This window comes from Rhinopithecus roxellana, chromosome 14, assembly GCF_007565055.1.
Source record: "Rhinopithecus roxellana isolate Shanxi Qingling chromosome 14, ASM756505v1, whole genome shotgun sequence".
In the NCBI taxonomy this organism is placed as follows: domain Eukaryota; kingdom Metazoa; phylum Chordata; class Mammalia; order Primates; family Cercopithecidae; genus Rhinopithecus; species Rhinopithecus roxellana.
In genome coordinates this window covers 95,695,403-95,720,583 of record NC_044562.1, presented here as the reverse complement: position 1 = coordinate 95,720,583, position 25,181 = coordinate 95,695,403, and the positions used below count along the sequence as shown (strand labels likewise).

At 36.9% G+C, this 25,181-nt stretch overlaps 1 protein-coding gene across 15 annotated transcripts in view; it reads right to left on the bottom strand.

The window, feature by feature from the left end:
* The window catches only part of PIKFYVE (phosphoinositide kinase, FYVE-type zinc finger containing), a 93,056-nt gene that overhangs the window by 38,606 nt on the left and 29,269 nt on the right, over nt 1-25,181 (bottom strand). For 9 of the 15 annotated variants that reach the window (XM_010376842.2, XM_030916391.1, XM_030916389.1 and 6 more), the window contains 10 exons: nt 21,113-21,251; nt 18,808-18,965; nt 17,564-17,675; nt 15,290-15,437; nt 14,595-14,762; nt 7,273-7,332; nt 5,146-5,275; nt 4,197-4,377; nt 3,212-3,286; nt 1,073-1,180 (listed from right to left, as the gene is read on the bottom strand). In XM_010376842.2, coding sequence (XP_010375144.1) covers nt 1,073-1,180; nt 3,212-3,286; nt 4,197-4,377; nt 5,146-5,275; nt 7,273-7,332; nt 14,595-14,762; nt 15,290-15,437; nt 17,564-17,675; nt 18,808-18,965; nt 21,113-21,251 — 1,279 coding nt within the window. Of the gene's footprint in view, nt 1-1,072; nt 1,181-3,211; nt 3,287-4,196; nt 4,378-5,145; nt 5,276-7,272; nt 7,333-14,058; nt 14,763-15,289; nt 15,438-17,563; nt 17,676-18,807; nt 18,966-21,112; nt 21,252-24,864; nt 24,971-25,181 lie in introns of those variants that run through there. The other 6 variants (XM_030916395.1, XM_030916396.1, XM_030916401.1 and 3 more) reach the window with 5 other exon arrangements.

Below are 25,181 nucleotides of genomic sequence, written 5' to 3'. Positions count from 1 at the left end.
TCCCTTTTACTACAACTCAGTTTCTCTTATTGTTACCTATGAAATTAGGACAAAAGTGATTGCTCCTACCACTCTTGAAAAAATGTATTTACCTAGGAATTTTCAAGTAATACTTTTCCTAAATGTTTCTGGAACCCAATATAAGTGTTTCCACTGTAATATAATATACACATTCCTAAAAACCTTCCATTTTGAATAACCACAAAACAAAATTAACAGCATTTATGGCAGAAAAGGAGGTGGGGCAGAAAACTTAAAACCTATGCAACTTTATATCTTCAGCACTAACAAAAATAATAACTGGTACCTTAAGAGGAATCACGGAGAGCCTAGGCAGAGAGCTTCGTATGGCATGAGGCTGCCTCAAGTGAAATTAAATGCACAAAAACTATTGCAATGCTACTACTGGAAATGGAGCTCTGAGCAGTAAAGCTACCAAGAACCAGAGATGTGGGTGTACCTCCCTGGGGAAAGGGCCCTGCAAGTAAAAGCTCACTTTTACTTTCTTAAAATAGAGCTGGAAGGGTTTCTGCCTGTGTAGCAGCTGAGCTGAGACTGTTTTCCTTTCCGGCTGAGGGTTATAACCTACTGCAGCTCTTCGGGGCCTCCTTGCTTAGGAAAAACCACTTAGAAACCAACACAACTTCCATCTGACATTATTCTGTTTGCCAACTACATATAAGCTAACTGGTGTTCTAGAAATGTGTTTTAGTAGCATAAACTGTATCACAAACCAGAGATTCCATTAGAAATCTGGTAAGTTCAAGAAATTCTCACAGTCTGATTTACTGTGAGAATTAAATACTTAATCCAAACTAGTATTTGGATTAAGTGGGAAAGGGAAACCAGTATTTGGATTTTCACCTTTTCTTCCTCATATTCTTGAACAGTTACATGTTACCTTTAACACTTTGAAACTTTAAAAATAATGAGTGACAGAGGTTTTGGTAAGCTATCAAGTTTGCCTATCCAATTTAATCAGTTAGAATTAAGTCAAAATCATTAAGAATTTATAAGCATCATGATACACAAACATCCCTCCAAATTATTATTTTCGGTAGTAAATTCTTACCTGAAGCACAATAGGATCAATGCAAGTAAACTTAGTTTCTTCTCTGTAGAGATACTCAATGGAACACTTTAACAGAAGAATTTTGGGGTTTTTAATACAAGAATTCATCTACAAAAAAAGAACAGTTTGTTAAAGTTTTTAAAGGTTTGCATTTTACAGCCCTCCTTTAATTATAACTTTAAATCTATATTGTTCATAATTCCTACTAACTTAACGTATCTCATATTAGTATTAAAATACTCTCATTTAGTTCTTTTATGGTATTAAATTTTTTCAAAGCAAATAATATGTTCAGAACAACGCAAAATTCTTCAAAAATTGGCTTTGCTTTCTGAATACTACTTTAATCTTCTATTCTCTTAACTTTTTTTTTTCATTTCTGATGTTGTAAGAAGAGACATCATGCCCTCAGTGTGCACGGAGGGAGCAGTATTTAATAACGGGTTACTTCACAAACTCCAAGAAATAAGCAACTTTAAAAGCATATTTCAGTCTTTCTAAAATTCAAGAGGAGAAGAGGGAGAAAAGAATTAAAATGCCTCCTGAACATATTTCTAACAGAAAACATTTCCAGTCATTAAGGCAGCAAGCTAAAATAGGTAACATGAAGTTCAAAAAGAAAATGTGAAAGCATCTCAAGAAGCAGAGACTCAAATAATATACCCTAACTTTACAGCCACAGGCAGAATAGCAATTGAGGTTTCAGGCTGACCAAGTTTATGGACCCCAAACAGCAAACAGTTCCAAAAACAGTGACTCACTAGCTGGGAAACTCAATTCAGGACACTTTGTAGCAAGTACAAATCAAAGACTATCTCTAATCAGTGGGACAAGTCAGTCATTCATGCATATGTTTCCACCACACCTACATACAAATTTTCTTCACTTTGAGAAGGCATAACATATTTACCTCTTAATTCAACAAATATCATTTAATTTGGTTTAAAGTTCTCCTTTAAAGGGTAATGTGTGGTTTTAGTAAGACTCTATGTAGAAATGCTGACTAATGTGGAATTATTGCAATAAAATATGCACTAAGTAAACAATTGAAGCCAAGCATATTTTTATTTATCTATGGTCACTAACAATTTTCATGAATCTTTTTTTTTGTTGTTGTTTTTTTGGAGACAGAGTCTCGCTCTGTCACCCAGGCTGGAGTGCAATGGCATGATCTCAGCTGACTGCAACCTTCACCTCCCGCGTTCAAGCGATTCTTCTGCCTCAGCCTCCCAAGTAGCTGAGACTACAGGCACACGCCACTATGCCTGGCTAATTTTTTTGTATTTTTAGTGGAGATGGGGTTTCACCCTATTGGCCAGGCTGGTCTCAAACTCCTGACCTTGTGATCCACCTGCCTCAGCCTGCCAAAGTGCTGGGATTACACGCTCGGCCTAGTGCCTACTTTAAATACGGTACCACCATTTCCCTAACATCCATACACTCCCATTGCCCTTAACTTACTGAATGAGAATTTCTAAGGGTTAGGCTGGGAATAGACATTTTTAAAAGGTCCACATGTGATTTCAATGTATGTACACTACACTTTGAGAATCAAAAGACTTCAGAATGAAGTTCAAGACCTTTAATGAGATATAAAGCCCTTGCCTGTTTCCTCCGGCTTCATTTATATTGCCCATATTACACCTTAGGAGCTCAGAGTCTCCTTAATACCCCAGGTTATCTCACTCCACTCCTTTGTGCTAGTGCTACAAAGACATAAGGTGAGAAAGATAACAGAAGAAAACTGACAGCTCTGTAGCCTAGCACTAGAAGAGCTATCAGCTTTAGAATGCTAAGCCTCTGGAAGGACTTCAGCCTACTAAAGAAACCCTGTCTCCCTACAATGTAATGGGATCAGGAGATAAATAATGCTAGTATCTTATCATTCTGTTGATCTAGAAGCCTGATCCTCCCCACTTCCTCCTTCTGTCTGGTGAATTCCCATTATTCAAATTCCAATCCATTCATCCTCAGCTCTGGGAAATCTTCCCCGAACCTACCAAATTTCACCCCTATGGCAGACACAGCAGCCTTTCATTGTCCATTGTCCATTTCTTCCATGACTAAGGTGCCCCAACTTGTAACCTAAGCACACAGCCATGGTTTGCTGAACTTCACTGCTGAACTGAATCACATTACCTTTTTATGTGCAATGTTCTTGGTACAAACAAAGCCATTGACAACCACAGAATCAAACTTCTTTCCACCTGGGATCTAATGGAACAATTAAGAAAACAATAAAATTCAATAATAACATGCTTAGAATCTAGTCAGATGTATGCTATTATTTCTTTCCATTTTTTTTTTTAACTATTGTGTAATCAAATAAGAACAAAAAATTTCAGGAAATAATTGTTCCTTTCAACCAATGATCAACGGCATCTCTGCATGACTCTGTTTTCCCATCCCGTTCTCTAATGTACTATACTAGGACTCTAACGTACTCACTGACTGAATAAACTAGCACCATGTGGCAGTTAACACTACTGTTTAAGTTAAATATCACAGGGAAAAAGCACACACAGGACTTCATTACTATCTAAATCAGAGGTGTCCAGTCTTTTGACTTCCCTGGGCCTCATTGGAAAATGAATTGTATTGGGCCACACATAAAATACACTAACAACAGTAGATGAGCTTAAAAAAAAAAATTACAAAAAATGTCATAATGTTTTAAGAAAGTTTATGAATTGGTGTTGGGCCGGATTCAAAGCACTCTTGGGCAGCATGCAGCCCACAGGCCACGAGTTGGACAAGCTTGATCTAAATAAAGCAAATTACCCACTGCTTTTCCTCAGAACAGTGATCGTAATCTGTGAGAATAGGGTTTCTCATAGCTGACGTGTCAAGAAGAGGAAGCAAGTAAGGAAGAACCTGTATCGGTTTGAGTTCCCAACCCATCTCCGATATAACTCATCCTTTCCATTCACCTCTCACTTCCTATGCGTGGCTTCCATGATTCCTAAGTGCACTGCTAACAAACAAAGCAGACAGCAAAACCTCCTACTCTTCATCTAGCAACCCTCAGGGTAATGACTCTTTTTTAGATTACCATTAAGAGAAAAATTATAATCAGTCCTGCCTCATCACTTCCTAGTATTAGTAAAACATTAGCAGAGCTCACTTTTTTGATGTGGACAAACTGACGGATATCCATGTCATCATCCTGGTTCTTGACATCAGGTCGGACTGTCTGAACAACCTGGCAGACCAATGACACAATGATGTCCCTCCAAGATGATGACAGTGAGTCACTATGGAGCAACTGCTGGAGTAGCGCCATCATGTGGTTATGATTAGCTGAACTATAAAAATATTATAAGAAAAAAGTTTGCATAGTTAATACTGCCAGAGACAATAATTCTGATGATAAAACAGTCTACAAAGAAATAAACATTTCAATTATGGTTCACAGATAAGATTTTCTAGGTCAATATCATTCTTTCATTATATCTGTACCTTAAGGATTTTGCATATAAATGAAATCTGAATATCTTCCACTAAGAAGTTCCCTGCAATTGACTGAAATGAAATTTTAACACGTAAAATGGGGACAAACAAGCAGAGTTTGGGGCTCTTGGTTTTTCTGTCTTTTTCTCTGAGACAAAGTCTTGCTCTGTTGCCTAGGCTGGAGTATAGTGGCGTGATCTCAGCTCACTGCAACCTCCACCTCTTGAGTTCAAGCAATCCTCCTATCTCAGTTTCCCGAGTAGTTATGATTACAGACCCACACCACCACGCCTGGCTAATTTTTGTATTATTAGTAGAGACGGGGTTTTGCCATGTTGGCCAGGCTGGTCTCGACCTTCTGACCTTGTGATCCTCCCGCCTCGCCCTCCCAAAGTGCTGGGATTACAGGCATGAGCTGCCGCACCCTAGTCGGGGCTCTTGGTTTTATAAGAAATGTAATCACAAGTCAAAATAGGCTTTATTTCCTAAGTAATCTTAGTATTTTTTACTTTCTAAGGAAAAAGAAAAATACCTCCCTTTTTAAGAGGAATGATGCATATGCTTATCAAGTCACTGAAGATAATAAAAGTGAAAAATTAAAATTTAAAATTTCATTGCCTTACAGCAACCTCTCCATGGCTTGTTTTTCCCCATTCTCCTCCCTCAGGAGCTCCAGGTTGTTATGATGCCAGCCCAAAGGTGTGAAAGGCAGCTCTTTGGATTTTTCCTCTACTCGACGATTAAATAAGGATTCTAAGTACAATATAAAATAAGAAGTTATTACTTCATTGTCCTGTTTTATAACACCTACTCATGTATTTAGAAATGGCCCTTTCTCTTTATAAATGTTTTAAGTTAGCCAACATAAATTATTGGCATAAAAAGGCAAGAACATGCAATAAACATATAAAAAATGCATAAGAAAATACATACAAATACGTAAAATACGCTAAAAATACAGAAATGCAAGAATTAAGAAGAGCAGTAATTGGCAACCACCAAAATCAGAAACAGAACTGTGAAAATCAAACGTACGTAACTAAAACTCTCAAGCCAATAATTATAAGCACAGCTTCTGAAAAGCAAATAAAATGAAACTTTTGCTTCTCTTTTTAATTTTTAAAAAGGAGGGTGTTAATATCCCCTTTAAAATCACAAACTGGGCCGGGCGTGGTGGCTCACGCCTGTAATTCCAACACTTTGGGAGGCCGAGGTGGGGAGATCGCCTGAGGTCAGGAGTTTGAGACCAGTCTGGCCAACATGGCCAAACCCCATCTCTACTAAAAGCACAAAAATTAGCTGGGTGTGGTGGTACATGCCTGCAATCCCAGCTACAAGGGAGGCTGAGGCAGGAGAATCACCTGAACCTAGGAGGAAGAGATTGCAGTGAGCCAAGGTCACGCCACTGCCCAGCCTGAGTGACAGAGCGAGACTCCATCTCAAAAATAGAAAGAAAAAAAAAATCACAAACTGAAAAGTGCATTCAACAGAAATTTAAATGCTGGCAGAACACATGATAGCGTGGGTGATGAATTTTCAAGAAAGAAGCTCAGCTCAGATATCCTAAAACAACAGATGACAGTGTAGAAAGTCTATTCAGACAATCCTCAATAGTGTTTCTCTTTCAATATTGGCACAGAGGTTTTTTAACAAAATTTTAGCAAGACAGACTCAAAAACATAAATATTAAAACATAATAAATAGCATTTATGTAGAATTTGTGTAAAATCTTTAAATTTTTTAAAGATGAGTGAAAACAGATCAAGACAAAAAATTAATAATAAATGCTTAACGAAAAAAATATGTTCACTAAATAACTGTTGAATAATCTGACCAAATAAGTGGAAAGAAAAGAAGTAGGAAATGCTTACAAAAATTCTCTAACCTGTCCCCTCTTAAAAGCAAAACAAACAAAAAAACTTCTACCAAACAGCCCAGCAGATTACACAGTAAAGTATATGTCCATGACACGTGAAATACAAGAACTGCGCATTTCAATTACATAAAGGGCCACTCTGTAAACTTCTAGCTGAATCAGATGCTTGGAGGTGAATTTAGAAGCACTGTCAAGCTATCAGATAAGCTGCAGTGGCCTCCTTGTACCAGCTTGCCTTCTCTCTTTGATTTGAAACCCTGGGAGCCAAGAAGGAAGGGAAATTTTCTCCCATTATCTGAGGTCTAACCAGTGGAGTACTATGGACCAATTAAGAATGTCTTTACTCTAGGAAGCTAAGCTAACTGGCGAAGGAATAGGAGAAGGCTAATACTTTTCTATTCTCCTTTTGTGTCCAAAAGAAATTTATCAGCAGAATTAGTTCTTTATCCTCTCCTGCCTACTTCTCTTCCTCACTCCACAGGACAAGCAGCATCCTTAACTGGAGATCTGCCTGTGGGCTTTTTGACAAATTTGACAATCCTTGATGAGATGTATATCAATACTTAATATTATATTCACAATATAGTTAAGTGTAAACTATGTCTTTAAAAGAATTAAGTTCAAATTCTACTTAAAAGTTTTAAACAATTACTTTTCACATCAGAGACCTCCTTCTTGCAAACCAAGTCCAAGTTTACATTCTTGGTTCTCAACACTCTCAAAATCACTATACATATTAAAAATTGTGTTCCCATACTACCATAATCAAATATATTTTCAGCACCTTCTCTGTGCCAATCAAAGTGCTAAGCCCTAAGTATGTCCTCATGAACAAAAGAGACACCATTCCACATACAGCTTTTTATAAAATTACCTTTGATGAAAGCGTCACTTATTGAGAGCTGTTGTCCTCCAGTGTCGGAAATCAAATACTCTGCATACCAGGGAGACAACAGAGAGGAGGAAGGAAAGGAGAGACATATGACTATAATATGTCAGCATAATTATATAGCAAAAACACCCACACACAAAATATTACTCATACTAAACCCATCACTGCCCAGCAAATTCAAGAAAGTTTTGGGTCAAAATGCCTCTTGATACTTGTTCTATGCACTTCATACCAAACTTAAGCAGACTTGCATTAATAACGCAATAGAGCCGTGAAACAATTCTCCTTAATTCAAATGTCAGATAGAGAAACGTTTTTCTCTTACCAAAACCAACCGGTTTATGAACATTAAGATCTTCAGATACTTGTACGACCATCTTAAAGCATTACAGTTCTTTTCACATGTAACTTGATGATTTAACAAATAATCACTTTGCCTATGCACAAAGTAGTTCACAGAGAACCCACCTGATAAAACAATACAAACTTTTTTAAAATTTCAGAATATAAGCTATAAAACAAATTAATACAGAAGTGACATTGGCAGGAAAAAAGATAAAACTCATCAGTATTTGTACTAGTTCCAAATAAGCATTTTTGTTTTTCAAAAATTATACCAAACACTGCCGAATTTTTGCTAGACATTAACTGAACACATTCTGAAGGCTTTTAATAAATAAAAAAGTTTTCTTACTAGTGAAACTTACTCTTTACTTCCCCATGAACTTTCTCTAGGTCTGTGACCCAGCATAGCTTAAATGGGGTTCTTTCCACTATGCAAATTAAAACACGATACATGTTAACTCCTTTAAGGTAAAGGTTCTCCACAAAATTTTCTCCAAGTTCATTTATAAACAACTGGGCTTTAAAAGTTACTATGTTTATAAGCCAATATGCTTATCCTTACAACCAGGAAACAAAGAAAGTATTTTATTTAGAAAGTTCAAGTGCACTATGCCAAATACAATAAAATCGAGCTTATGGACAAGACAGATGTTATACTTTATTTCTACTCTTCCCTTACAGAAATGACTAACACCAAATTCTCTCAGTTCAATTAATGTACTGTTCTTTACCAGCCTTCTGACACTAAAGCTTAATTGTATCTATGAGACTCCAGAAATGGTGGATTTTCCCCATTTAGTTATGAAAAAAATTAAGCCTACAGAAAATGCTGCATACCATCCACCTGAGTTCAACAATTGTTAAGGATTTGCCATATATGTGTATGTTTCTTCCCTCCAATTATTCAAAGTTACACACATCATGACACTTTACCACTAGGACATCAGCACAACTCTCATAAAAATAAGGGTATTCTTCTCTACAGCACAGTATTATTTACATATTTGAGAAAGTTAACAATGTCTTAATAGCACAGAATTAGCCCATACTCAAGTTTATCCAACTGTCCCCAAAATGTTTTCTAATCAACAGTTTTTTTTTCAAGCCTCGATGCAATCAAGTTCACACATGGCATTTGGTTCCTGTATCTCTTCATTCTCTTTTAATCTAGAACAGATCTCCTGTCTTTTTTCCTTTTCATAAAATGAACTTTAAAAGAACCCAGGTTATTGTTCTGTGGGATGTCCCACATTCTGAGTACAATCGTTTTCTCATGGTGTGTTTAACTTGCTCCTCTATCCCATGTTTTCCTGTGCACAGAAAACTGCATCTAGAGGTTTACAGAAGCCATGGTTTTCACCTTCTTCTCTAGGTTCTACTTGCTAACTTTCCAAGAATAGTTCAAAATCCTGCTTGCAACACACAGTAAAATATATTTTAATTGTACCATTCCCTAAGACTAATAATGAAAAATTAAGTTTGAAAATAGGGTTTTGTCACTTTAGAAAGCATAAGTAGTATTTTTTAAAGTACAGATATTTCAACCAATTTTATAAATCCAATTTTCCTCAGCCTTAAACAATATAGGACAATCCATAAGAAAATATTTAATAAGTACTACCTTTAATTTCAATGTAAAGATTTAAAAAAATTCCCATTTGTTTTTATACAAAGGGAATGAAAACCAGAGGCAGAAGAATTCTATTATTCTTTCACATAACTACCAGTCTCCCTGGAAATCTTTATTTTCTGGTAATCAGTGTTCATCTTGACTGTAACACTGAGCAAACTATTAAAACTTCACAAGAAAAAAAATGTAACAATAACTCTTGTTAGTATGTTAAAAACTAACTAAGAGAGAACTGTGAAAGCCAGCTATATTTATTAAGAGATTTATGAACTCTTCAAATTATAAGGTTGCAAATGACCTAAGACGTCAATTTAATAATTATGTTCTTCCTAACGCTGGAACCTTCTCTATAATATTCTCACTGAGCAGGCTAAAAGATTATAATTTCTTTTTAATTCTAGATCTAGGTTTTTCATTTCACAGATTTAGAACTGAAAGAAAATTTAGAAGTCCCCAAGTCTATGTAACGCATCACCCAATGTGGGCATCTGTCCTCAATAACTATGACAAGTGAACATTCAGACACAACCTGGACACTTCCCATGCACAGTGGCAAAAGTTCACTACTCCTGACTACTGAATCTATTTCTTCCTTCAGCCATATGCAAAATAAATATAATTTCTTTCAGGTACTCTTCAGATACCTAAAGGCAACACCAAGTCTTCTTTTCTCCATTTCAAATAGTCCAGATTCTCTTATCATGGTTTTCAGATGTCTTAGGATCCTGGCAACCTCGCTCTATTCATAAATCAGAACTGAACACAAAACATTAAATTGGATCCTGATTCTAGACATTATATGGCCACTAACGAAATCTACTATTGCACTGGGGGGTGCAGAGGGGTTGATACATCACACTCTTAAATTTGCAAATAACTAAAACTTAGATCTTTATCACATAAATTATTAAGAGTGACTTTCTCCAAAGTACTAATAGTAAATGTGTTAAGCCTTATTATATTATGTTTAACTGTGTTAACTATCATCTTGTTAGTCTCAATGTATTGCTTGAGAAAATCAAGATTTTTAAATGTCAGTTCTGCTATCCAACACACTAGCCATTCTTTCCAGATTTTAATTATTTGTGGATCTAAAAAACATTAAAAGTGCTGACCAAAAAAAAAGTGGTGAACAACACTAAATACAGAGAGTCAAATCCCTATAACATAACCTAGGAGCATCTGCTTCCTGTTGACATCAAATTATTAATTATCCTTTCAATATTTTGTACAACAAGCTACAAATCCACGTGTTAACACCAGTAGTGGGCGAGGTGCACTGGCTCACGCCTATAATCCCAGCACTTTGGGAGGCTGAGGCTGGCGGACTGCCTGAGGTCAGGAGTTCGAGATCAGCCTGACCACCATGGTGAAACCCCAATCTCTACTAAAAATACAAAAATTAGCCAGGCATGGTGGCTGGTGCCTGTAATCCCAGCTACTTGGGAGGCTGAGACAGGAGAATTGCTTGAACCCGGAAGGCGGAGTTTTCAGTGAGCCAAGACCAGGCCATTGCACTCCAGCCTGGGCAACAAGAGCAAAACTTTGTCTCAAACAAACAAAAAAACAAAAAACAAAAAAACCCCAAAAAAAAACACCACTAGTAGTGGTATCATAAACTCTTACATTCACCAAACACACTACACTCTTTGTGTTTTTCACATTAAAACTCACACTAAGTAGAATGGTGGTTACCAGAGGTTGAGGAAGTGAAGGGAATGGGGAGATGATGGTCAAAGTGTAAAAAGTTTCATTCAGACAGGAAGAATAAGTTTTTGAGAAATATTGTACAGCATGATGACTATAGTTAATAACGGTGTATTGTATATTTCAAAATTGCTAAGAGTAAATTTCAAAGGTTCTCACCACTAATAATAAGGATTTTTTTTTTTTTAAGATAAAGTCTCACTCTGTCATCTAAGCTGGACTGCAGTGGCAAAATCATGGCTCACTGCAGCCTCAACCTGCTGAGCTCAAGTAATCCTCCCACCTCAGCCTCCCAAATAGCTGGGACCATATGTGCATACCACCACACCCAGCTAATTTTTTTGTATTTTTTGTAGAGACGGGGTTTGCCACATTGCCCAAACTGGTAGTTTGTTGTGCAAAATACTGAAAGGATAATTAATAATTTGATGTCAACAGGAAGGGGATGCTCCTAGGTTATGTTATAGACTCAAGCAATCCGCCTGCCTCAGCCACTCAAAGTGCTGGGATTACAGGCATGAGTCACTGCACCCTGCCCCAACAAAAGTGATTTAAAATGATGAATATGTTCATTAGCTTGGTTTAATAAACATATCCATCATTTCAAATCCTTACTTGTTCCTTAATGATTCCATATTTTATACATATATTGTAACATCTTTTTATATCCCATAAATACAATTATAATTCATCAATTTACAATTTAAAAAATAAAGCTTATACAGACTCCAAAGCCTGTGCTTTAAACAAATAAATATGACCATTGCTTTTGCCTCTTTTAACATATTTCAAGTACGAAATTGTCTTCTTTGTCTACAAAGCTATTGAGAGATCATTAAATGTCTTATTAACATCAACAAAGATAGTATCTCTCATAGTCTTCTGATTTATCAATCTTGTATCACCATAAAAAATGGAAATGGGGTTGTTTTGGAATGACTTATTTTGGTTAACCAACACTGGTACCCAGTTACCACCAATTCCTTGTCTAAATACCACAGAACATTCTGTTCACTCTACACTTCTCTACATTTTTCCAGCTTCCAATGTCACATCAAGAACCCATCTTTAAAAAGAAAAAAAAAATGCATCTATCACTACAGTCATCTAGACTCTCTCCTACTCTTTGCAACTCTTCAAAGATAACAAACTCTGGCTCCATGATCCCAGATCCAAAGTCTTTCAATAACCTGACATATAGTTTGCCTAAACCTGGCAACAGACTTATTTAAAAAACCATTAATTCTCTATCTCTTTATTACCCTGGACTTCACTTTCCTCTTAACCACATGTATTCTTTCCTGATAAGATTAGTCTAAAGAGTGGGGAGGAACAAAAGCCTTCTTTTAGTCATCAATCAATATTACATAACTTTCCCAAATAACTAGCCTAGTTTTTCTTTCTACTAAACTTTAAATCTTTCTCAGATATCCTTGGCATTTTCTCCAACCTTCAGTGCAAGCTGGACTTCTATTATACTGTCATTTTTCTTAAAAGTGCTGTCCCCTCTTTCAGATTTATTCCCCTATGTAAGTTGCCACTTACAACTTTGATAGACAATCTGTTTAAAAGATTGAGGGCCAGGCACAATGGCTCATGCCTGTAATCCCAGCCCTTATGGAGGCCAAGGTGGGTGGATCACTTGAGGCCAGGAGTTCAAGACCAACTTGGCCAACATGATAAAACCCCATCTTTATTAAAAATACAAAAAATTAGTCAGGCATGGTGGTGTGCACTGGTAATCCCAGCTACTCAGGAGGCTGAGGTGGGATAATCACTTGAACCCGAGAGGTGGAGGTTGCAGTGAGCTGAGATCGCACAACTGCACTCCAGCCTGTTGTCTCTTAAAAAAAAAAAAGGGATTGAGATCAGGGAGGTTCCAAAGGAGTCATATTTTTGTTAACTGCAGGTGTTTCTCCTGTCAATTTCCTTGGAGACACAATCTCGGGTTGTTACCATAACAATGTCATTTTTGGAGCCTCCTGTTCCATTCCACTCCACATGTTCTCAAGTTAGGTTTTCAAAAGTAAGTATCTGACTGTGCTCAGCAGTCTATCCTTTGCTATTACAAATTCTATGATGACAGGTCACTCTTCAAGATTTTCAGAACTCCTTTAACGTTCTAAGAGGTGAAATCATCAGCAAGTCAAAAGTGTACTTCATATTCTGCTTACAGCAAAATGCAATTGCCAACAGATGTGTCCAGAGAACAGATGTTCATCATCTGTGTGCCCCTGACCCACATCTGTAAGTTTATACTCAAAACCTTCATAATATCCCCCATGTGACCACCATCTATAGTTAATTCTCACACAAGTGTCATATCTGCTTTTCCATCCTTTCATACTCACCCAAATATTCTCCATCATTTTTCCAGTTTGTTTTGAGGATTTCCATAAAGATGTCTATCTTACTCATGTTCAATGCTAGTCAACTCTCCTCATTAACAGACCCTCTCTAAATTTCTTATTTTTAAATAACATATTCCTTTTTATTACTATAACTCTTAAGTACCATTTTACCACATTTTGATAATAGCTAATACTGACAATTATGAGAAATTTGTTGGTGAAATATAAACTTGTATCAAATCATTTTAGTATAAATGTTTTGTTCAAAAGCTTCTGTTTTCTGATCTATTTTTAGGCTCAAAATAGAGTGCACAAAACTTAGGCAAGCATTTCAGATCTAACTAAGGAGACAATTCTACTTTAGACAGTTATATGTTTAAAATACAAACTCCAGGTAAAATCACGAAATAAAGCGCTTCATCTTTATAATATTGATTTTTCAGTTATTATGACATAATGAAATCCCCCATTTATTTACTCATGTATTTTTTACTTATTCACTTCTACACAATCCCATGATAGGACTATAATTTAAATTGGCTTTTAATTATATCCAATAAAGTAAGCCTCATCATCCATTTTAAAAACAGGCATTTCTTATGTGCTGCTATGTTAGATTTTAGTAATGTTTACCTCTTTCTCCTTTTACACAAAATGTCTTTTGAATATGGTCACTACTATTTTTGAGCCAGTAGACTAAAGCATCAAATAAGATAGCTAAAAATAATGAATTCATTTTACATTAGAGAAGAAATTGTTTTAATAAATATAGAATATACATACTAAGCATTATGAATTATTGTGGAGGTATTTTGGAATGTGTGAATGATTTTCCCCCAATCTGGTTCAAGCATCTTAATGAGTTTAGTGAAGTATTATGTTACTGGGTAATGGCAAAGGCAAACAGGCTTTAAAATGTTAAATGAAGAAAGAGAAAAGAATAGAGCAGAACATCCATGTTATAAATGCAAAGAAATGCCACCTTGGAAGTTGCACATTATGGGAAGAGCAGTCAGATGTGGTTCCTTTTAAAGACTACAAGCTTTAAACTGGGCATGGTGGTGCTGAGGAAGAAAACAAGAAATAAAAGGAATCAACCAAAAAAGGTATGGGGAGGAGGTGTGGGAGAAATGAGAAAGGGTAGAACAAAACCCACACCAAATCCCCTCAGCCACATGGGACAGAGGAAGCCAGAAAGACAGGCTGGCATGAGATCCTATGGCCCAGCTGTCCAGCCTGTGTTTGGATTCCAGATGGTGACTACCTCCTACCTTTTTGGTCAGCAGGGTGAGGGGGCACATGTGGGTACTTGGAGGGCTTCTTGATATGGAAGTTCACGTTGTCCAGCTCCACGTTCAGGCTGATAGAAGCGGCTGAGTCACTGTCCACTGTGGACTGGAAACTGCTGACTGATGTGCGCTTGCTAGGACTGGCAGAATCTTTTAGTGTTGGGAAGGGGAAAGAAATATAGGGAGAGGAGGGGAGTAAAAATGGGTTTTATCAGGGTATTAGAGGAAAGGAGAAAAATGTTTTTTTAATATACAAGCCCAATGTGCAATACCAAAATGGATACAGTATTTTCACGTACTTCTGTGTAGACTTAATAAAATTTGAACAAGTTAAATGTAAAATCAATTTTTAAAATGAAGAAATATATTGGAGGTTCTGCAGAGAGAAAGTCTGATATCATAGTGAAGAGATGAGAAAGTTGTCTGCTGCCATATTATTAGTTCAGTTATTTTTAAGCTGCTGCAAACTATAGACTACGGTAAAATCTAGAAATGTCAGCCTAACAAGTTGGTTTAAGAAAATACTGTATCTAAGACAAAGACTGCTATCAGATGTTTCCATTTAGTTGGAGCCATAAATCATAAAGTGGAATTATTTCAACAAACAAGGTAATCATTTTATCATTCATACACAGTAATGACCCATCAAAACTAAAATGTTAGAAAGTTAAACTCACTAGCCAAATTATCGTCACCTTCTTCAGCTATCTGCTCTGTGTCACTGTCATCAAACTTTATGTCTTTAAACCAGGATGGTTCAGAGTGTCCTTCCACGGAGTTCACTGAGTCACTGTCTGGAGAAGGCGTCTCAGAAAATTCTGTACTCTGAAAGGATGAAGACAGGATCCAAGCAATTGGCCCTCAATGGCAACAATGTTAAGGCTGTCACACTACAAATAAATTGTAGTCCAATATTTCTGTGAACTTAACAATTGAATTTATATAAAAATAAACAAATTAACAAAAACTAAATTATAAACCAGAATCATACTGACGATTCCACTCTTTAAAATTATAATTTTCGTTAACTAGAAGACTTAAGTTGTATATTAAGAACAAAACATTTTTTTGATACAGATTTTAGAGTGTTTCATTTCATGCCTTAATCCTGAGAGTGAAGATAGCTTAGATTTATTTTAGCTCTGGGGAAACTCTCTCCAGAACACATATTGGAAAATAAATTTTAATCTATCACACCACACCAGTATTTGGAGTCATTTGTCTCTTTTAACCATTGACTTTCCAATTTTAGCTCACAAAGGTGTTACTAAACATTACACAGCCGACCCTTGAACAAGGGTTTAAACTGCACGAGTCTACTTATATGTAGATTTTTTTTTTCTGCCTCTGCAGACAGCAAAAGCAATCTCTTCTTTTCCTCCCTCCTCCTCAGCCTACTCAACATGAAACAATGAGGATGAAGACTTCTGTGATGATCCATTTCCACTTAATGAATAGTAAGTAAAGTTTTTCTTCCTTATGATTTTCTTCATGTTTCTGTAGCTTACTTTATTGTAAGAATATGGTATATAGGCCGGGCGCGGTGGCTCAAGCCTGTAATCCCAGCACTTTGGGAGGCCGAGACGGGCGGATCACGAGGTCAGGAGATCGAGACCATCCTGGCTAACACGGTGAAACCCCGTCTCTACTAAAAATACAAAAACTAGCCGGGCGAAGTGGCGGGCGCCTATAGTCCCAGCTACTCGGGAGGCTGAGGCAGGAGAATGGCGTAAACCCGGGAGTCGGAGCTTGCAGTGAGCTGAGATCTGGCCACTGCACTCCAGCCCCAGCGACAGAGTGAGACTCTGCCTCAAAAAAAAAAAAAAAAAAAAAAAAAAGAATATGGTATATAATACACACACCATACAAAATATGTATTAATTGCCTGTTATTGATAAAGATTCCAGTCAAGTTATTAGTAGTTAAGTTTTGGGGAAGTCAAACATCGGTGAATTTTCAACTCTTCAGGGGGTCAGTATCCCTAACTCTTAAGGGTTGACTATACATACATGTGTGCCTGTGTGTGTGTATATATATGTATATATATGTTTATATATGTGTGTGTATATATAACCCACATATTTTATCAAATTACATAAACCAAGAGTGAACATATATCTTTTTTTGAAGTTATATTTTTAAATAATTTCCACTTCCCTAAAGCAAAAAAATATATATTCATCCGTATACCATTGTTTTTGTTTGTTTGTTTTGAGATGGAGTCTTGCTCTGTCACCCAGGCTGGAGCACAATGACGCAATCTCAGCTCACTGCAAGCTTCACCTCCCGGGTTCATGTCATTCTCCTGTCTCAGCCTCCCAAGTAGCTGGAACTACAGGCACCCACCACCACGCCTGACTAATTTTTTTGTATTTTTAGTACAGACGGGGTTTCACCGTGTTAGCCAGGATGGTCTCCATCTCCTGACCTCAGATGATCTGCCCGCCTCGGCCTCCAAAAGTGCTGGGATTACAGGTGTGAGCCACCGCACCTGGCCATCATCACTATTGTTATACAATAGTACTAGAGCCAAAATTATTTCAATAGATGCCATAAAATTTTTCATTGTATTATTTATACTCTCAGTTAGTTCTAAAAACATAGGCATAATAAAACCAAAAACCATTAAAGTTAAATGATAAACTATAAACACCATAAAGCCAAATTTAAGAACTACCACACCAACTAAAGAAAGTGTTTGATTCTTACTTTTTTCCTTTTTATTGTCTGATCAAATTTAAAGTAAACGATAAAATGTTTGATTCTAATGGCAGCTTTTTCATTATTGCTGCCTGCCAGGTAAAAAAAAAATGTTTTAAATTTCCTCAAAGAGCAGGAAAAAATGTTAGAAAAAATTATCTTCTAATAAACTACTTTTTATTCCCACTGATGAAGAAAGACTATAAAGTAAGCTTGCTACATTCTAACTGGCAGTAAACACTGAAAAGTACCTGCAGTGGTCTATACAGCGCATACTCGTCTCTGAAAAGCTGGTCGTGATGACTAACACAATCCAGCCAACGTCCATCAACCATTGCTTGTCCAATCGCTATAGCTTGTGCCCTGAATCAAGACCCACAAAAATGAAAAGTTTTAAAAGTCAGTCAGAACAGTTAAGTACCAGATAAGACACAACCTTAAATTTTTTTTTCAGTTCTAATCAGAGTTAGAATTTCATATGGCCCTTGGATAAGTAAAGGACAAAACAAGAGAGAGTTAAAGCATATTAAAAGATTCTTCCAGGTACTATAGTAAAGGACAAGAAACTACTGGTAAGGCAGTCCTAACAAAACCTAATTTTAATAACAGCAAGCATTGACTGAGTATTCAATGCACGCACAACCCTGTACTTAACAGATTTTAAAAATGTTGAGAAAAGCTCCTACCTTCAAGGAGCTTAGTTTTAATAAGACAATACCAAACATTACAGATACAGGCATAAAATATGTATACATATATATATGAAATAGACACTTAATGACACGTTACATTATATGGCATTTCACAATTCATAAAGCACTTCAGCCAATATTATTTCGTCCCCCACAGTTTATTCACAGGACCACATAATTTTCCTCATATTGAAGAAGTCTCAAAGAGATTGAATAATGTGACTAAAAGCACAAAGCTAAAAAATATATACAGCCAAAATTGCAACCAGGGCTTTACTGCTTAAAGCTATTTCTCTCTTTACTTCTTTACGTACCTTTTTCTTCCCGTGAGAGGAGGAGTAGCTAATCTGAGAAAATAGTAAAAGCTAGGGTATATGTGTATTTGAAAAGCAGGACCTGTTACTCTTTTTTATAAATGATTTATGAGGCAAGCTAGGACCCGACAGGCATAGCTCACAGACTAAATACTCAACACAGGTTACAACCTGTCTAGATTAGTGAACAGTAGCTGAGGAATTCTTTGGCCTTAGGTTCCAGCTACATTCTCTAATCCTGCTTTGCTAGACAGTTCTTCTGCTTTTAATAAGGTAAATTAAGATCCCATTTGGCTCCTTGTACTCCTTGCATCTGTTCTCTGCTGGTTTAAACTCAGACTGGAGGAGGGTTAAATAATTAGCACACTAAACCATCAATCAGATAAAACAAAGAGCACCCTAACTCTACAAAGAAATCTATAACTCTTACTATCTTCAAATATGTTTTCTCATTCAAAACATAGAAACCTCTTTCTAAGATCAGAATACCTTGTGGCAATGTGCCCATTTCGGATTAGCCAGTTGACTAATTCCTTTCCTACAATGCAGTTGGGATGCGTTCTCAACCAGTAGCGGTGATCCTGAAACTCCATTCCACTGCTGTGATGGCAGATTTTTTTCCACAGGTCCTTTAACTGAACACTGTCCTGCAATCACATTAACAACAAGTAGTTACTCTTTAGAAAAATGCTATATACTTTTTCAGATGTTTTCCTGTGATTTTGAGACTCATAAAAGGAAACCTAATTTGGGTTTCTTTATGGTAGCTAACTCACACAATTTAATACAAATGACATATACATGGGAACAGCTTGAACTCAGCTCATCTAATTCCAAACATAACTTTTTCTCTTGAAAACCAACTATTTCAAATACTTCTTTTTTCAGTCAATGGCACATCTCCTATTTATGTATTCTTCTTTGGAGATGGGGCAAGGCAAAGGGAGACAATAGTTAATCACACTAACCTAAGGTAACTGTTCCTAGAGGCTTTCACTCCACCACATCTCACCATGTACCCAACTGCCAGATGACTTTTTTTTAAAGGAAGACCTTCAGTAAATTACTCCCTTCTCAAAAAATTTCTGAATGTTCCTCACCAACTAAAGGTTCAAATCTACACCTGTAAGTACAGAATTCATTGCCTTCCACCAGGTAGTCCCAAATAACTTTCCTTTCTCATTGCCCCCAGACTCCTATTTAAACTCTCTTCCAATTAAAAAATCCTACTTCTGGCCATGGAAAACGTCATGCTTATTCTTACCTCTATATCTTTCTTCACACCTTTAAATAAGATTCACCTTCCTCACTGCCTATCCAAAACTATTCCATCTCTCAAGGTCCAGTTCAAGCCCTTCAGTTTAAGCCTTTTTCTGATTCCCTCATTAGTAATGAGCTGTTTTTTGAATTCTTACATGACATATAGTCATATTATCTGACACTTTTTTATTGTTAAATTATTACTACTTCCACTATTAAGGATCTTCTCCCTGATCTTATTTCTACCTTTTGTGAGTTTGTTGGTTTGTTTGTTGTCTTAGAGACAAGGTCTTGCTATGTTGCCCAGGCTGGAGTGCAGTGGCTATTCATGGCCATGATCACAGCACCCTACAGCCTCAAACCCCTGGCCTCAAGAGTCCTCTCGCCCTAGCCTCCCAAGTAGCTGGAACTACAACTGCATGCCACCACACCTGGCTCTTACTTCTACTTCTGAATTATAAGCTTGAGGACACAGCCATATCTTCCATTTCTCTGAGTCACTCTCTTAGAATTGAACACAGTATTTTATGCACAGATAAATTCAATAAGCAACTGATTATTTCATATAAACATATAGTATTAAATGTCTGAAAATTGTTACATGTGTATAACAAACATGCTTCAAAGCTTAAATAGCAATATGGGACCTAAGAGTTAAGCTCTCTTATTATGTAGGTAACTGAATTCTGATTTTACCAGACAAAAGGGATAAAGAAAATACTGGCCAGGCATGGTGGCTCACACCTGTAATCCCAGCACTTTGGGAGGCCAAGGCAGGCAGATCACGAGGTCAGGAGATCGAGACCATCCTGACCAATATTGTGAAACCCTGTCTCTACTAAAAATACAAAATTAGCTGGGTGTGGTGGCACATGCCTATAGTCCCAGCTACTCAGGAGGCTGAGGTAGGAGAATCGCTTGAACCTGGAAGGGAAAGACTGCAGTGAGCCAAGATCCCGCCACTGCACTCCAGCCTGGTAACAGAGCGAGACTCCATCTCCAAAAAAAAAAAAGGAAAAAAGAAAAGAAAAGAAGAAAATATTAATGCAATGAGTACAGAATACTTGACCCATCACACAGGTGATCCTAGTAAAACTGAAGCTAAGCACTTCTGTTTAACTGATACACTATTTCATTTATATGTTTCTTTTTAAAAAGACTCAGTGACAGGCTGGGTGCAGTGGCTCACACCTGTAATCCCAGCACTCTGGGAGCCAAGGTGGACAGATCACTTGAGGTCAGGAGTTTGAGACCAGCCTGGCCAAATGGTGAAACCACGTCTCTACTAAAAATACAAAAAAGTAGCCAGGTGTGCTGGCACGTGCCTGTAATCCCAGCTACTCAGGAGGCTAAGGCACCAGAATCGCTTGAGTCTGGGAGGCGGAGGTTGCCGGGAGCCAAGATCACACCACTGCACCCCAACCTGGGCGGCACACCGAGACTCTGTCTCAAAAAGAAAAAAAAAAACGACTCAGTCACATAAACATTCTCTATGCTCAAAACTAGCAATAGGTCAAAGATACTGGACCAGTACCAGAAGAATTTTTCGTTCATCCTCAGTGGTCTCTGTCCTAACATATGTTCGGTTAGCCTGGGGACTGACAGATGTCTCATATGAAGGTACCATAGGAGAACCAGATCTATCCAGTGACAGGTTAGTAATGCTGGCTGATCTGGAAATAAAAACAAAAAGTGAAATCACAGGTGTAAATTCTTCTTCAATAAATAGAATTACAGAGAAAATTCATTTTTAAATAAATGATTATTTACCAATGTTAAGGGTACTTTTAAAAATATTTATGATGGTTATGCATGATACTATCATTGGAAGAAATCTGGTAAAGGATACCCAGAAATTCTCTGTACAATATTTGCAACTCTATGTAAGTCTACATTTTGCAATTCTGTGTGTGTCTAAAACTACTTGGAAATAAGTTTAAAAGAAAGTAGCTATGGAAAGATTACAGGAAAACAATTATGTAGCTCATATATCAGTAATATTTCAAAGGGAATAGATACAAAGTCTTCTTGTTAAAATGCTGTTAGTGGATTTTTTTTTTTTAAATAACAAATATAAAGACTGAAACTAAATGCAGAAATCATCTTGCAGATCAGGGTCAGGAAACTATGGCCCACAGGCCAAATCTAGCCTGCTTCCTGTTTTTGTATAGCCCATGAACTAAGAAGGTTTTATAGTTAAACATTTGCAATGCAATCAGTCTGATGAAGGGAACACCAATTTTGATGTCCAAATAAGCAAAATGTTATTACCAAAAAAAGAATCCCTTTCTTCTCACTAGTAGACCTATATTTAAAATATTGTCCTCAAGTATTATTACATTATGCTATTTTGTCAGTAAAAAAATTACAAGAAATTTGTTTCTTCTCGTAATATCAGTATTCATACATATCCTTTAACTCTTGGTAAAGTTACCAAACAAATGACTTCAAAGTGGAATACCAATTGCATCAAGGAAACTTTATTTAAAAGAAAAGGTAACTAGAAATTTAGTTGGCTTCTATCTAGAAAAAAATTAAACCCAATTTTAGCTTCTACATAAAGGATAAAAGGCAAAAGCACCTATGATGTGTTAGACTATATATATATAACTCATTCATTAGGGCAGTATCTGTATCTTCCCACATTTAATCTTCACAGCATCCTATGGAATATGTATTACTAGCTCTATTTTACAGATAAAGAAATCAAGAATAAGGGATTAAGTAATCTGCCTAAAGTAGCTCGACTAATATGTATCAGGGCTGCCACCTACAATTAGGTGGCAATTGAAAAACCGTATTTCCCCAGTGTAAGATAAAAATATTTTTAAAATAATTTAAGAAAGTATTCACAGGTTTAGCAAAGTGTCAGTTAATAGGAAACCACTGATATCAAATAGTCAATAAGCAATTTTTTTAAATAATTGGTTATTTATTTCTTGGCATAGTCTTTTAGTGAAAGCTTGCTATTACGTCTTAATTTAATCTCTTTTCCAAAGGGTACATTATCCATACATTCTATTTCTCTATCATTCTAACCATCCCTACACATATTCTAATATAGAGGCAATAATAAAAGAAAATTAGTCAATTTTGCTGTCAAAAGCTCTAATAAGTAGGCTAGTAGCAAGAATACTGATTAAAATTATATTTAGAGATAGCACTCACTGACTAAATTACATCTTTCCTAAAGACTTACATCAATCTTAGCATTAATTCAAAACATATACATTGTAAATTAGCACAGGTAGCCCTACACTTCTACACATGCCAACAGGAATACTGTAATTTTCCCCATCTTTTTAAAAACCATCTCTTGACTCCACATCCCTTTGTTGCATTTCCCTCTACTTTACAGCAAAACTCCCATCTCCAGTAACTCTTCCATTATCTCTTGAACCCCAAACCCACTGACTGCCTATCAAGATTACCAATGTGTCGTTAAATCCAGTAGTCAGTTTTCACTCTTCATCTTACTTAACATATCAGCAGCATAACTCCCCTTCCTTGAAAAACTTTCTCCACTTGACTAATAAGATAAATACCTTCCTGGTTTCCCTGTCACCTCACTGGCCTCTCCCCCTGTCTCCTTTTCTGGCTTCTCTTGATTTCTCCAATCTCAGTCCTTAGTCCTTATTTCCTTCCTTCTCACACTCATTCTCTTGATGATCTCCATCCAAGTTCATAGCTTTAAATACCAGGCACACGATGACAACATCCAAGTTTATACCTCTACCCTGTAGCCCTCCCCTAAATTCTGGATTCATATATCCAACTATTTGACATCTCACTTGGATGACGATATCGCAGATTCACACATTTAAAACCAAACTGTTCCTCCCAGTTGGCAATTCCACCCCTCCAAATGCTCAGGCCAAAGACCTGAGTCATCTTTCATGTCTTTCTGTTGAAGCCTACATCCAGTTGATTAGCAAATCCTATTAGCTCTACAATCAAAATATATTTAGAATTTGTCTATTTCATCCAGGCATGGTGGCTCACACCTATAACCCCAGCAGTTTGGGAGGCTGGCGCAGGTGGATCACCTGACGTCAGGAGTTTAAGACCAGCCTGGCCAACATGGTGAGAGGCCCTGTCTCTATTAAAAATACAAAAATTCGCCAGCCATGCTAGCAGGTGCCTATAATTCCAGGCTAGCAGGAGGCTGAGGCACAAGAATCGCTTGAACCTTGGAAGCGGAGGTTGCAGTGAGGTGAAATTGCACCACTGCACTCCAGCCTGGGCAGCAAAGTGAGACTGTCTCAAAAAAAAAATGTCATGTCATCCTTCCACACTCCACCCAAAACTCTCCAACAAGGGAAAGGTTTTCAGAGTAGAATGTCAACTAATAAACGTAAAAGCAATGATAGACTTAGAAAAGTCACCATTTTGCAAACATAATAACATTGTATTTCAACAAGTATCATAAATGAATGCTAAAACTATTGACTGAAAGATTAGTAAGATATAGGGTATTCATGCAGTTTTAAAGTATCTACCCCACATATTACTTACTAATTACAAAGGATAAAATAGTAACTTTACAGTGGAGAAACCCAACATGCAAGAGATCAAGTCAGCAACACCAATGGGATAAACTTGTATTGTGTCCTTTATAACATAACAGATTGAGAAGGATGTAGCACTCATGTAGTATTTCTGCCCCAAAACTGCACAGCCCAAATCTAATCATAGGAAGCTTTTGATAAACTTAAATTGATGGGCATTTTACTAAACAATTGGTCTATCCTCTTCACAAAGAAAGACTAAGATACTGTTACAGAGTAAAGAAAACCAAGACATATGAGAAATAAATTCAATGTATGATTCTGAACTGGATCACAGATTGAGGGGAAAATCAGTACAAAAAAACATTATTAGGAAAATTGGCAAAATCAGAATACCTGCAGTATATTACATAATAGAAATTTACCACTGTTAAAATTTCCTAAATTTGTTATGTAAGAGAACATGATTGTTGTGAGGAAAAACACTGAAGTATTCAAAACTAAAAAACAGGACTTTCTACTTCTGGTCTAGCACCTGAGCATCTTCACTCCATCTCAACAACTAAAACCTGAACAAACAGAAAAATCATCAACTGTTCTTAGGTCCATTAGAGAAGTGAGGTCGCAAGCCAAATCCTGCTCCAAATACTGCAGAGACAGACAAGCAGATACAGAAGATCACAACTCACTGGAGCAGAAGCTTCCATGGGAACCAGTACTAGGGTAGGAAAACCTAAAATCAAATTGACAAATTCCTCAAGGCTCAGTGTAGACATACCAGAGATACAAATTCTAGGTGAACCCAGTCATGGGGGTAGTGGGGATGTTTTTCGGAGTTTCACTTCCAGATCTACCATGTCCTCACAGTGAATGTCAGAAAAATTCCCTCCAGCTTCTGGCTTCCAGCAGAGGGAGAGAATAAACAATTTAAAAATACATCAGATCATTCTGTTCTTCATAACAATTCCGCCCTGAGGAGAAACTATTTTACCAGAGTCTACTAACCTGCTGGAGTTATATCAGAGCTTAACCTACCCAGGGAGAAGGAAATCCCCAACCGCAGCCCCTTCTAGCCTTCCACACGGGGGAAGAAAA